The 12,784-nt window shown below is 49.2% G+C and overlaps 1 protein-coding gene across 1 annotated transcript; it reads right to left on the reverse strand.

Annotated features, from left to right (window-relative positions):
* Positions 1 to 1,592: 1,592 nt before the first annotated feature.
* On the reverse strand, positions 1,593 to 4,001 carry ELFN2 (extracellular leucine rich repeat and fibronectin type III domain containing 2). Its single transcript, XM_066634422.1, has one exon. The coding sequence runs from the start codon at positions 3,999 to 4,001 to the stop codon at positions 1,593 to 1,595; it is 2,409 nt and encodes an 802-aa protein (XP_066490519.1).
* Positions 4,002 to 12,784: the final 8,783 nt, after the last annotated feature.

The following is a 12,784-nucleotide window of genomic DNA, read 5'->3' on the forward strand; positions in this document are numbered from 1 at the left end:
TGTCTGTAATCCAGTCCACCATAATGTGCCTTCCTGACCTCAACCACTGTGCTTTGGGGCTTCCATGAATGGGAGATGTGCACTGAGCACTCTGCGTTTGCTCCGAGCAATCTCACACTCTTCCATGCTCAGACTACCTGGAACTATAAACTTCTAGCTCCCCTCCCCCCCAGTGTATATGCTACAGTTCCCCCTCTTCTATCCCCACTTAGGTCACAGCCTGGAAGTCAGGTGCAAAAGGCATTGAGAATCCCCCACTGGGGACTTCATCATGGATCTTTCAGAAGAATGAGTGCAGCCAATGTGGAGCTTGCTGATCAGTCTGCCACAAAACTCTCTTCACAAAGTGAACAGCAGAGCCTGGGAGGGATTTGTGCGCTGCTACAACCAGCTTGGCACTGACTGTGTATGGGTCAGGACTCTTCGGTTGCAGATAATGTTCTCCTTTCTGTCCCTTCTGACTGGTGACCCCTCTTTCCCTGTGCCATACAGCAAATTCCCCCTCCCTTCTTGGAAGACAACTGGAACATTCTACTGAGGTGTGGGGAGACTCCTTGAGAGCTCTCTCTCTCTCTCCCCCTAACAGATGGGGGCAAGCCATGGAGAAGACAGAGGATCCCTTTGATAAAGACCTTTGTCTCCCAGCTCTTTCCCTTTCCACAGTGAATGGAGCCAGTAGGTCCTGCACCAGTTAACTTTTGTGGCCCAGTGAGTTTATGCCAACAAGCCTCCCCCTTTTTGCTAGTAGGGTTCATGGAGACTATATGAGGAGGTCTTGATGACCCCTGAGCACAGAGAGGACAATCATTGATGTGGCATCCCATCTCTTCCAGATGTTGGGGCTATCAAAATATTATCCTCCAATCCAGTCCACCATACTGTGCCTTCCTGTGCCTGAGAAGGAAGCCATTTCTCCACAAGCTGCTCCAGCACCGCTGAAAGAACAAACATGACCCAACGGCACGGGATGAGGTTTGATGGTGTCGGTCTTTGCCACAGAACCAGCATCCCTGTTCCAGCCACCCAGGCAATCTACTCCACTGCATGCTGTTGGGTCATTTCCGCGTTTGCTCAGCCGTGTGGCGGCAGCTTCTTGATGCAGCTAGGGCAATACTGAAAGGACCCCTGAAAAGCATGGGAACGTGGAGTATAAAGAGGCAGAATCCCCCTCACTTTTGCCAGCGGTACCAGCAAAATCCTGCCCTTTCTGGGACAAAATAACAAGAACAGCAAAGTGATGGTTAGTGTCTTAGTCTAGGCTTGGTTAGCATCCTTCCCCTCCCACCTCTGCTACCTACAAGCTCCGTTATCTCCCCTAACGGAGAGACTGTCTCTCTCACCCCCCTCTCTTTGCCACAGTATAAAAGCAAGTTGCTCCTCCCCACCATCTGAAGGAGTAACAATGGTCCCCGTAACACAGTAGAGACAATTCATTTCACTTGGGTTTTGTTTTTGTTTTTTTTGTAAACTTTTAAGAAATGTTTTTTGTTTTTTTTTCAGTTTCTTTTGTCAGGTTTGTTTGTTTTTCACAGTCAGGTGGGTTAACTTTTTTGTGTGTGTGTGGTTGGTTCTTCTTCCTTTTAATGAGAGAGTCACAACTTCTGCTGAGCAGAGACTCCTTTCCAGTAATCCAAGATATCGTGCAGGTCTTCATCCTTGGCAAACTGGACTTTCTTCCGCAGGGCATGGCCGGCCGCCATGTAAACCTCCTCCCGGTGGTGCTTCTTGTAAGGCCGGAATCGCTCCCAGATCTTATGGGTGCTCTCTGAGGAATACTCGGGGCTGGAGGAATAGCCCGAGAAGTAATGTCTGGGTGAGAGCTGAGAATATGTGGAGTCCCGCTTGGAACGAGAGAGTGGTTTAAGGAACGACACCCGCTGGCTTAAGGTGTCGCCACTCTCCTCGTAGTACAGAGCTGGGAAGGAATGCCGGTGTTCACTGCAGTGGTAGGAAGGTTTCACCTCCAGGTGGTGGATGGCACCCGGGGAAACAAGGGGAAGACGATCCAAAGGGCTGTTGAGTGGACTGCCCTTCTCAATGTACTTGGAGTCCGCTTTAGTCAATGCTGGGTGATCGGGCACATCAAGGCTGAAGACCTTGGCACTCTTGATGGAGCCGCTGGAGGAGACGCTGCAGGTTTTCCTGGTCACAGCAGCATCAGCACTGAGCTGACGCTGCAAGGGGTGGTGGGAACTCTCCTTGTAGGGTGGCGAGAGGAAGCTAGGCCGCTCCAGCCCGCCAGAGGAACCAGCTGGTATGGACTGGCATTCAAAAGCCATGTCAGAGTCAACACCACCCCCTCCCCCCAAGAAAGAAGCCGTGTCCAGCTTGAGAGCATCAATGCAGTTGTTGATGATCTGGTTCACTTTGTCCACTTCCTTGGCAATTGTGGAGATTTCTGCAGCAGAACCTTGCCCGTTGTCCAGTTCGTGAAGGTCATCGTCTCTCTGTGACCTGTCCAGCCCATCCCCTCCACCTGTCCGAACCTCAATGTAATTACCCTTGGTGGTGACCTTGGGTGTCTCCATGCCAGAGTCCATAGATTTGGATGGGGGCAGTTTCTCCCCAATCATGGACGGAAGAGAAGACATCCGTGAGACAGGGATGACAGGTTGTTCTCCCAACTTCTGTGATGGGTGTACAATTGAACTGGTATCAATATCTGAGCCGTAACGCATCTCTAGAATGGTTTTCTTGACATTGAGAGACTTTTGTTTCTCCTCTTGCATCCGGCGCTTCCTCAGACAATAATAGACAATGCCAAGGATAATGACCATCCCAAAAAGGCAGCCCAAGATGGTCATGATGTAGTGGGTAGTGGTAGAGGTGTTGGGCAGAGGTTCCTCTCTCCCTTTGCTCCTGGTGGCAAAGGAGAGGCAGGTGTGGTTGTAGCGCTTGGAGTTGCGTATAGAAGCCACGCAGAAGGTATAATCTGTGTGAGCCTTCAGGTGGGTGAGAGTGACAACTTCCTTCTTCTTCTTCAGAGTCATGACATCAGAGATGTAGCTGTTGTTATACTGGACCAGTACATACATCTTGCTGAAGGGTGATGGGATTGTCACCACCAAGGCAGCTGAGGTGATGGTCACCTGCTGGAGCTTAATGCTGGGGTTGAAGGAGGAATCTGTGGTGGAAGATGCCGGAGGCTCGACTGAGAGGAAGTCCCCAGGACTAATGCCCGAGTTTTCTGCATTGTCATCCAGGTCAGTCTGAGAATCTGGCGGGAAGAGCGTGGGGTTGGCCCTGGGTGGGAAGGTGCCATCCCCACACATGGACTTGAAGATGGTGATGGCATTGCGGCTATGGTGTGGCCGAGGCATGAGAAGCGGATACCCAGAAAACTCCCGAGGAGTCTCGCACTGCAGGCGGTCATAGTTTTTTGTGACATTGTTGAAGGCCACCAACCACAACAGGAATCCATAGAGGTTGCAGTCGCAGTTGAAAGGGTTTCCCGCTAGTTCACAGACCATCAGGTTGTTGAGGCTGGCGAAGGTGCTTCCCTCGAGGCGGCTGAGGCGATTGGAGGACAGGTCGAGGCTAATGAGGCTGGGGCATTCCGAGAAGGCGTTGGGGGTGACCACCTCAATCAGGTTGTGCTGCACAAAGAGGTACTGGAGGTGGCTCATGCCACGCAGCATGCCCTCAGACAGGTTGGTGAGTTTGTTGTAGCCCAGCTGCAGCACCAGCAGGTTGGACTGCCCCATGAAGGCGCCATCCTCAATGTAGGAAATCTCATTTTTTGTGAGGTTGAGGTCCGTCAAGTTGCCGAAGCGGTTGAGAGAAGAATAGAGCACCACCTTGAGCTTGTTCTCGTTCAGCCGCAGGTCATGCACAGTGCTGTTGATATGCTGGGGGATGGTCTCGTACGGAGGCTGGTTCTGGCTGCAGATTGCCAGCCACACATAGCCTTTGTCTCCTTCGATCAGCCAGCAGTCGCTGCGGACAACGACAGGGGCAAACATGCAGAAGAGGGTCACCGCCCAGAATCCCAGATGGCACATCTTGGCCTATGGCTGCCTCACCCCTTAGGCTAAGAGAGGCCAAACTGCAAAATAAAACTGGGAAGAAAAGACTAGAGGGTAAGGAACACCCTTGGAGCTCAGCAGCAGACGAGCAAGGGCGCACCAGTTCTATCCGATCCCACCTTTGTCATGGGTGCCCCCATTTCACATATAGGCATGGATGAAACTGACCCGGCTCCAACTGTCAATCAGGGTGAAAATTACAGGACAGAAAAAAAAATTGTGCTTCTTCTCAGAGCCAAGCCAAAACAAAACCCACGACCACCAATGTTTGTGCAACTCCCACACACCCTCCCCGCTGCAACACCATGACGCGACGTGGAGAACAAGGCAGCAGCGCCGGGGTGTCACAAGCTATCCTTGGGTGCTGTTTCCACCTCCTCTTCCTTCTTCTCTCACAGGTCCCCTCCGAGATGCTTCAGTACTTCAGATCAAACATGTGGAAAACAAAACAAAACATATATAGGGAGAGGAGGAGAAAACGGGGAGGGCAGAGAGAGAGAAAGAGGGAGAGAGAGAGAGATCCATCTGTCGGTGAAATCTGGAAAGAAAACACACAAGAGACAAGAAGAGGCATCAATTAGGGGGCCTTTGAAATATGAAAACAGACAGCCAGGGTTGTTAGTTTCACGGGGATGGGAGAAATGGAGCAAAGAGCACTGGTGAAGGCATTGGGGGGGGGGGGGAGGTCTGCTTTGGATTAGCTTTGCCTGCTATGTTGATAAGCTTTGGCAAAGGGAAGCCTCTAACATAATCTTGGATATCAGTGATAGCCAGAAGGGTACTTGGGTTCTTCTGTTATGCAACCCAGTCTCAGCCTTGCGAGGAGGGCGAAAGGAGAACATGGTCAAGACGTGGGAGAAAGAAGGGTGTACAGCTGTGGTTCGATCGGATTAGGCATGCTCCCTCCCTTCAATGGGGATTTTCAGCTGTCCCTATAAAGAAAATCTCTCTCCCTCTCTCTCCCAAACACAAACACACACACACACACACACACACACACAAAGAGAGAGAGAGAGAGAGAGATAAATAAATAAGGCTCCTAACTAAATGCTTTTCTCTTCCTTGATGCAAAAAGATAAATAATTCATTTGTTGTATAACTGCTCTCGTTCCGAAAATAATTCTCTCTCGCCCTGATGGAGATGTGGCAGTATGGGGTGGAGTGGGGGAGTCTGGTCTTAGTGAATACAGACTGGGGGGGTCAACTTTAATTGGTGGAGAGAATACAACAGCTGTGATGGTCACAGCTGGGATGGCCGCATGCTGAGGAACAGGGAGATGTATCCACACACAGGCTGAGTTTTCCTTAGGGCTCCACTCTCTCCTTTCGACCAAGTCAGGTCACCATTACGAGGTGAGTCATGGGAGCGCTTTCAGACCCATTAGACCCAGGTGTGTGTGTGTTTTTCCACGCTTCAGTGGTTGTGCAGAAGCAGCATGGAGTTTGATTCTGAGTGCAGAATTTACATACTGAGATTCTTTTTTTTAAACTAAGTTTCTAGCCCTCAAGATTGCAGAGAGGGGCTTGAAATGAATTTCAGCACTTGGAGGAAGAGGTTCAGGGCTGAGCAGGATTTCTAGGGATTTGGGGGTAAGGCTTCAGTTACCAGCATCACTCCCAATATTGCATAATAATTCAGCTTTTCTTGGCACTGAATTTAGTTGGCCTTTGTACAGATTTGTGTGTGTGTGTGTGTGTGTGTGTGTGTGTGAAATGCAGAGTATTTACAACACTGATTGTACTACTGTTTCTGTTGGCTTATTCCATGGGAAAAAACACAGATAATGAAACCCACAAGAGTTTTGCATGCAAACAGGCACTACCTCGTTGGGAAATGCTGATTTCTGAATGTGTTTTTGTATGTTTGCTCTGGGCCAAAGTGCTGCCATGAAACAGGCAGTAATTGTCAGCTGAGCCCATGGGCCAATCCTAGTTATCATGCAGCGCAATCCTATCTTGTGCTGGAACAGGCAGGCTAAGAGGACTAACAAGGACAAGATCGGGGCCAGAAGTGGCTCAGTCGGAGGCAAGGAAAAACTCTTCCCCTTACCCCCAGGTAAGCCACCACAGCCCCAATGAGTCTCCTTGGATTTGCGCCACCTCAGGAGGTGGCATAAGTCTGAGGAGAATGGAGCAGCTTGCAGCCTCTCCACGCTGCCTGGGGAACAGGGAACATCATGACATCTGGGTCCCAGCCCCGCCTCCTTCTCCCCGTCCGCCCTCCCCTGGGACCGCCCTCCATCCACCCTCCCCCTGCTCTGCAACACCTTCCTCCTGCCTCCTCTCCACCCTCCCCAAACCCCTACATAGGCCAAGCTGAGCCGATGCAACCCTCCCTTCCCAAGTCGGCGCGGAGGCTGGATGCAGCCTCCGCAGGTTGGAACACATCCCTGCGCTGGCCCAGCCAACTCTCGAGGAGGTGTAAATGTGCTTTACGGCAAGTTTGCAACACTGCTGGGCCAGCGGAAGGGACTTGCATTGGCCTAGTGCGCAATCAGGATTGCGCCCTTAGGTGTATAAAGCCTTGATGGCCAAGGTAGCCCATTCGTCTGACTAACTTGTCACTGTGAGCAGCTGTTGCTAATGGCTTCTGCGGTGCTGCCTTGCCCTGCCCTGACCTGCCCCACCTCATCCTGCCCCACTGACTTCTAGAAACCCTTGGCCCATCCTGATTATACCCTTATTTCTGCCCCTTCAGGCCCTGATCTGCTGGCTCTGGCCTCAACCAGGGGTGACAAACGCACTTCATACAGCAGGCCGAATAAAGCATTCACAGTGCCTGCCGAGGGCTGGAAGTAATGTCATTTAAGCAGGAATGGAAGTTATTAAGCAGGTGAGGACCAGAAACAGGCACTGTTTTCTCACTTGGAAATGCATTAGTTGCAAATGACAGAAAATATGCAACACCTGACCATATTTTCAAGATATGGGAGAGTTCATTTTTTTATGTGGGGCACGCTATCATGGTGGGCTGCTGTGAGATACAGGAAGCTGGACTAGATGGGCCTAAGGCCTGATCCAGTGGGGCTGTTCTTATGTTCTCAGCAGAAGCGGCACTGCTGAAAGGACAGCCTGCATGATAATTAGGCTCCCCAGTGCCGCCTTCGCAGCACTGCCACTTCTGCCAAAGCATCACTTCAAAGCTCAGCAGCTGAAAGCAGCTGATGGGTGGTTCTGGGTGTTGGGAGAGCCCAGTTTTCACTGGGGCCAGATAAAGAGCTGTGTCCATCCCATGGGCTGTATGTTTGATACAGCTTGGACCATGCGCTTGTCATGACACCTGACCGCCAAGAACAGATGCCTGCTCAGACCTGACGTATCAGATCCAAAATGGTAGAGTCACCAACTTCAGTCATGTATCAGGTACATGTAATAATTTTCATACTCTCCCTTCCACTGAGGTCAGGTTCTGCAGGATCCTATACCCGGTGGTGTAACTAATGATCATGGCGCTCAGGGCCACACTCAAAATGATGCCCTGGATATGATGCCATAACCAAAACTGACATCACATTCAGGCTTTTAAAAAAGTGAAAATGGGGAAAAAACCCGCCTCCTCTCCCCAGCAGCTTGCCACCCACTTGCTCTGCTGCCTCCCCCCAATCAGTGGCATAGCTAAGACATCTTTCTGCTACCTGGATCAAAAAGGATTTTGTAGTCCTCTCCCTGCATGACAAAATCAAATTTAATTAAGTAAATAAATAAAAAAGTGCCCCTTATTGGTCAGAGCAGTGGTTCTCAAACGTTTAGCGTCAGGACCCACTTTTTAGAATGAGAATCTGTCAGGACCCACCAGAAGTGATGTCATGACTAGAAGTGACATCATCAAACAGGAAAATTTTTCACAAACCTAGGCTGCAATCCTACCCACACTTACGCAGGAGTGACTATCATTGTTAAAAGCATATACATAGTAGCCTGTTTAAAGTACAGATCTGTAACATTTCACCAAATGCAGTCACGTACCAGTCTAATATGTTCAAAATAAAATATTGAAATGAATAGGGACCCGCCTGAAATTGGCTCGCAACCCACCTAGTGGGTCCCGGCCCACAGTCTGAGAAAACACTGGGTTAGAGACACTGTGCTGGGGTGAAGTGGGGTGGTAATTCTCCCCCTGATAATTATAAGTGGAGCAGTACTTGAAAAGTGCCAATTAGCAGGGGTAACTGTATTATGATACATGGAAGTGAGAGCTGACTCATATTAACCTTATTGGTTCCATGCTGTAGCATAATAACACCTAATTGTCATCAGTGTCATTGGTCGGTTTTGAGCAAATCCACTTTTTGTTCCATAACGCAGTTGTGTTTTCATTTTCTGGTTAATTGGCCATAACTTTTGATATAACACAGATATTCCAATGCAATTTGTTTCACTGCATTCTGCATTAAATTGCTTTTCCAATGATAGATAACATGATTGTGTTACTTGTACATACCAAAGTTTTCACAATTTTGGCCACTAGTGTCAAGCTCAGCTAGTTATCCGGTGCAGTTGCTACCTCCTGCACCCCCTTAGCTGAGATACTGCCTGTACCAAAGGGAAATCAAACCACTGTAACAGGGAAAAGAAAGATCTGATGAGAAGACAGCAAAAAGGTGATGAAGGAGTACATTAGCACGCCTTTTGCTTTGACTTAACAGGCATCTTCAGTCTATTGTTTTATGTTAAATGCTTCAGAATTTTGGATTACACTGAAACTGACAAGCAAAAGTAGGCTACTTAGTTACACAGGCTGTGTTTTGAATCCCTCCATGTTCTGGTGTACACTTGTGTCAAGTAGTGTTACCAGGCTGTAGCGTGTACCGCTTCAGATAATCGGTATTCCCCAACAGAATTTGAACTGCTGCGTTATGCATGGCTGATGGGGTCCTGAGACCTGGAGTGATGTGTTTGGTTTACCCGCTGCAGTGATGAGGCAGGAGGCAGTTACCATCTGGCTCCCCAGAAAGAGCTCATTCACAAGGCTACTTTGCATGTGTCAAAGTCATCATGAGAATGGGAGTCGGGACGCACAGCACCCCTCTACTTATCCTAAAAAGGGTTCAAGGCTCTGCATGTGTTCCATTTGAATGCGCCTGGCTCTTTGAGGCTTTGCCAGTGGTTTGATGCAACTGCTCACAAGGTGCTCCAAAGCATCTGCTTCTGTGGCCACCTCCCCAATTCCTTCAACTTGAGAACCTCACTTTGGAACAAAAAGAAGGTGAAGGTGACTGGCTGCAGCTGGCACGCCACATATTGGTGGAGTGCAAGTTGCACCAAGGAGAAGGCACTGGAACACTTTCTCATGGCTTTCCATGACCCAGAAAGGGGTCCTTTCTAGCTGGGGACTGACTGCAACTGCGAGTCCCAGCATTCTAGTGGACAAATGACACTCTGTGCTCCATTCCCATGGTGGAGAAGGTCTCCTGGTGGCATTTCCCCTTAATGTTGGGACACCGGTCCAGTCCAGTCCTTTGGGGCCTGGAGCACCTGTAGCTGTCCATACCACCTTCTTCTTTCTGTCCCCTTGGGGCAGAGGAAGGGGGAACAAATGGAGGCAACTCACAAGGTCAGGATGTGCAAGCCCTGCTCTTTGCAGCAGGCTGTGAGCAGAGCTACATTCAGCCCAGGGACATGCAGTCAGGGGAGGCAGAGCCTCACCAGACCTATCAAGTAAAAAAAGCAAAGCCTTAGGACACAACACATAGATAGAAAAAGTCCCTTGCTTTTCCACTCCCTTCTCAAACAGAGTGAGTTAAGCCATACACACATCATTACAATACACAGGAAAACAGCCAGCAGCTGATTAACTTCAATTATGGTTGGCTCCCAATAAAAAAAAACAAAAACAGACAGGGTGCCTGCATCATCAGTCTCTGAGGAAGCAGCAGGAAGATTTGCCTCAGCAGGTTTGGCTGTGATCATGGCTGACTTCCAATCAAAAACAAGCAGGACAACTAGCTTCCAATCAAAAAAATGCAGAACATCTGCATCAGCAATCTCTGGGGACGCAGCAGGAAGAGTCTGTTTGATGAAAGTCATGAAAAAGCAGGAGTCTGCACAACAGGCTGCCTTTCTAAAGCACCAGGAGAGGCAGCTATCCAAATGCCACAGGAGGTGTGTTGCTGAGCTCTCCCTAGTTCCAAGTGGAGGAAGAAGAGGTTAGATTTTTTTAAAATTTATTTGGGGAGGGGAGGGGAGGGGAGAGAGAGAGAAAGTGTGTGTGTTTCAAGGAAGGTAAGATCCACTGAGTGTGCTTAAGGGGGCAGGGAGGGAGCATTCATGTGGCTGTATCTCCCTAGACCTCACCACATGCCACTGGTTCAGCCTGATTCAGTGAGGGTGCTTTCAAGCAGGGGCATTCAACTGGAAGGATCACCTTAATGAGCGGCTCATGGCATGTCTGCATTCTATCAGTTGGACCAGCCAAATGCTTTGAAATGGATTCTGCTTGGGACCTGCCACCACACCCTGACACATCTGCTAAAGAAAGTGAGCGCAACCAGCATGTGGGAAATCACAGAGCTCTAAACATGCGTCAAAGAATTCAACAAGCTAAACTGAAGGCCTCAAAAACTACCATGGCTATCCAGCTTACGAACCTATCGGAATCACAGAAGCCACAGCGTCATATAATGGCCATGTGTACAAATGCCTGGAAAAAAGGAACAAATAAATCCTAATTGCCATGCTAAAAAGCAGAATTATCCCTCCTCTCATAAAACACCACCATTTTAAAATATATTCTCATCTATTCTCTGCAGTGGGTACCTCAAATAAGATCATGTGGGGCTACACATGATGAGAATGAGAGGCATCTAAATTGGGGGTGCCCATGGGCATGATCTTGGGGTGGTGGTGGACAGGTCGATGAAAGTGTCGACCCAATGTGCGGCGGCAGTGAAGAAGGCCAATTCTATGCTTGGGATCATTAGGAAGGGTATGGAGAGCAAAACGGCTAGTATTATAATGCCATTATACAAATCGATGGTAAGGCCACACCTGGAGTATTATGTCCAGTTCTGGTCGCCGCATCTCAAAAAAGACATAGTGGAAATGGAAAAGGTGCAAAAGAGAGCGACTAAGATGATTACTGGGCTGGGGCACCTTCCTTATGAGGAAAGGCTACGGCGTTTGGGCCTCTTCAGCCTAGAAAAGAGACGCCTGAGGGGGGACATGATTGAGACATACAAAATTATGCAGGGGATAGACAGAGTGGATAGGGAGATGCTCTTTACACTCTCACATAATACCAGAACCAGGGGACATCCACTAAAATTGAGTGTTGGGCGGGTTAGGACAGACAAAAGAAAATATTTCTTTACTCAGCGTGTGGTTGGTCTGTGGAACTCCTTGCCACAGGATGTGGTGCTGGCGTCTAGCCTAGATGCCTTTAAAAGGGGATTGGACAAGTTTCTGGAGGAAAAATCCATTATGGGGTACAAGCCATGATGTGTATGCGCAACCTCCTGATTTTAGAAATGGGTTATGTCAGAATGCCAGATGCAAGGGAGGGCACCAGGATGAGGTCTCTTGTTATCTGGTGTGCTCCCTGGGGCATTTGGTGGGCCGCTGTGAGATACAGGAAGCTGGACTAGATGGGCCTATGGCCTGATCCAGTGGGGCTGTTCTTATGTTCTTATGAGTTGAAACCTGGGGGGAGAAACTGGAACGTCCCCCTGGCTTTTCACACTCCAGAGCAGTGATTTTCAACCTTTTTTGTCTCAAGGTACACCATCGGTTTTTGGACAACTGACAAGGCACACCATGCTGTTGGTGGAGGGCTCATATCCCCCAAAGGTCCTATTAAAAAATGACCCTCTGCCAAACACCTGCAGCACGCCTGGGGACCATTCGCGGCACACCAATGTGCCATGGCACAGTGGTTGAAATGGTTGCTCCAGAGGCACCACCACTGCAGCTTGTTGATGTTAGAAAAATTGCAGCCAGAAGTACTGCCTGCATCAGCAGTGTCATCACAGAGTTAGAACACCCAAGGGAACGTTCCGGTTGTTCCCTAGAGTGCCCGCATTGTGCCTGTACATCTGATTGGGCACACAGACACACATAACACAGAATGATGGCACCCAGCCCACAGACCTTCGAGGGAGCAGGTTCAACTCTTCCTAAAGGTAGTGATGCTTAAAATATGGCCAAAATATTCGAGAGACTCCTAAAAATAAGTAAAAAGGAAAGCGTTTATAAAACTATGTGGATACGAAACTAAACAAGTAATCCTAACTTGCGCTTGCGTGTTGCTGCCCTGGCTCAGAGTGTCACAAACATACCATAAGGCACATTTGCGGCTACTTATGAGCCAGTTGGAGGTGAGGAGGGCTTGTTTTGGGGCAGGGGAAGGCAGAACAGGACTTGATGAGGCCTGGGAGGGGGTGGAACATGCAGAGCAGGCCTCCGCTGTATCCTAACGCCTCCTACAAGCCCACCCAGCATTACACCGGGCTTCCCAGATTTGTGCCAGCTACATAACTGGAACAGATCCAAGATGCCCCATACAGGTGACTGGGGCTCGACACAGGGTAAAGGGCAAAATGTCCCCTTACCCCAAGGAGACCTCCAGCTGCCTCCTAAGCTGCACTGGAAGCAATGCAGACCATGTGGCCTGCCTGAACCAATGCAGCTTAGGATTGGGCTGCCAGTCATTCTGCTTCAGCCCTGTTTACAATGCTCCATAAAGTATCACCTTATTTTGTGATTCATTTATACATATTTATTCAAAGCATTATGTTTCTCATTATGCTCTTCACATCGAGGTG

The sequence above is a fragment of the Tiliqua scincoides genome, chromosome 7 (assembly GCF_035046505.1).
Source record: "Tiliqua scincoides isolate rTilSci1 chromosome 7, rTilSci1.hap2, whole genome shotgun sequence".
Taxonomy (NCBI): domain Eukaryota; kingdom Metazoa; phylum Chordata; class Lepidosauria; order Squamata; family Scincidae; genus Tiliqua; species Tiliqua scincoides.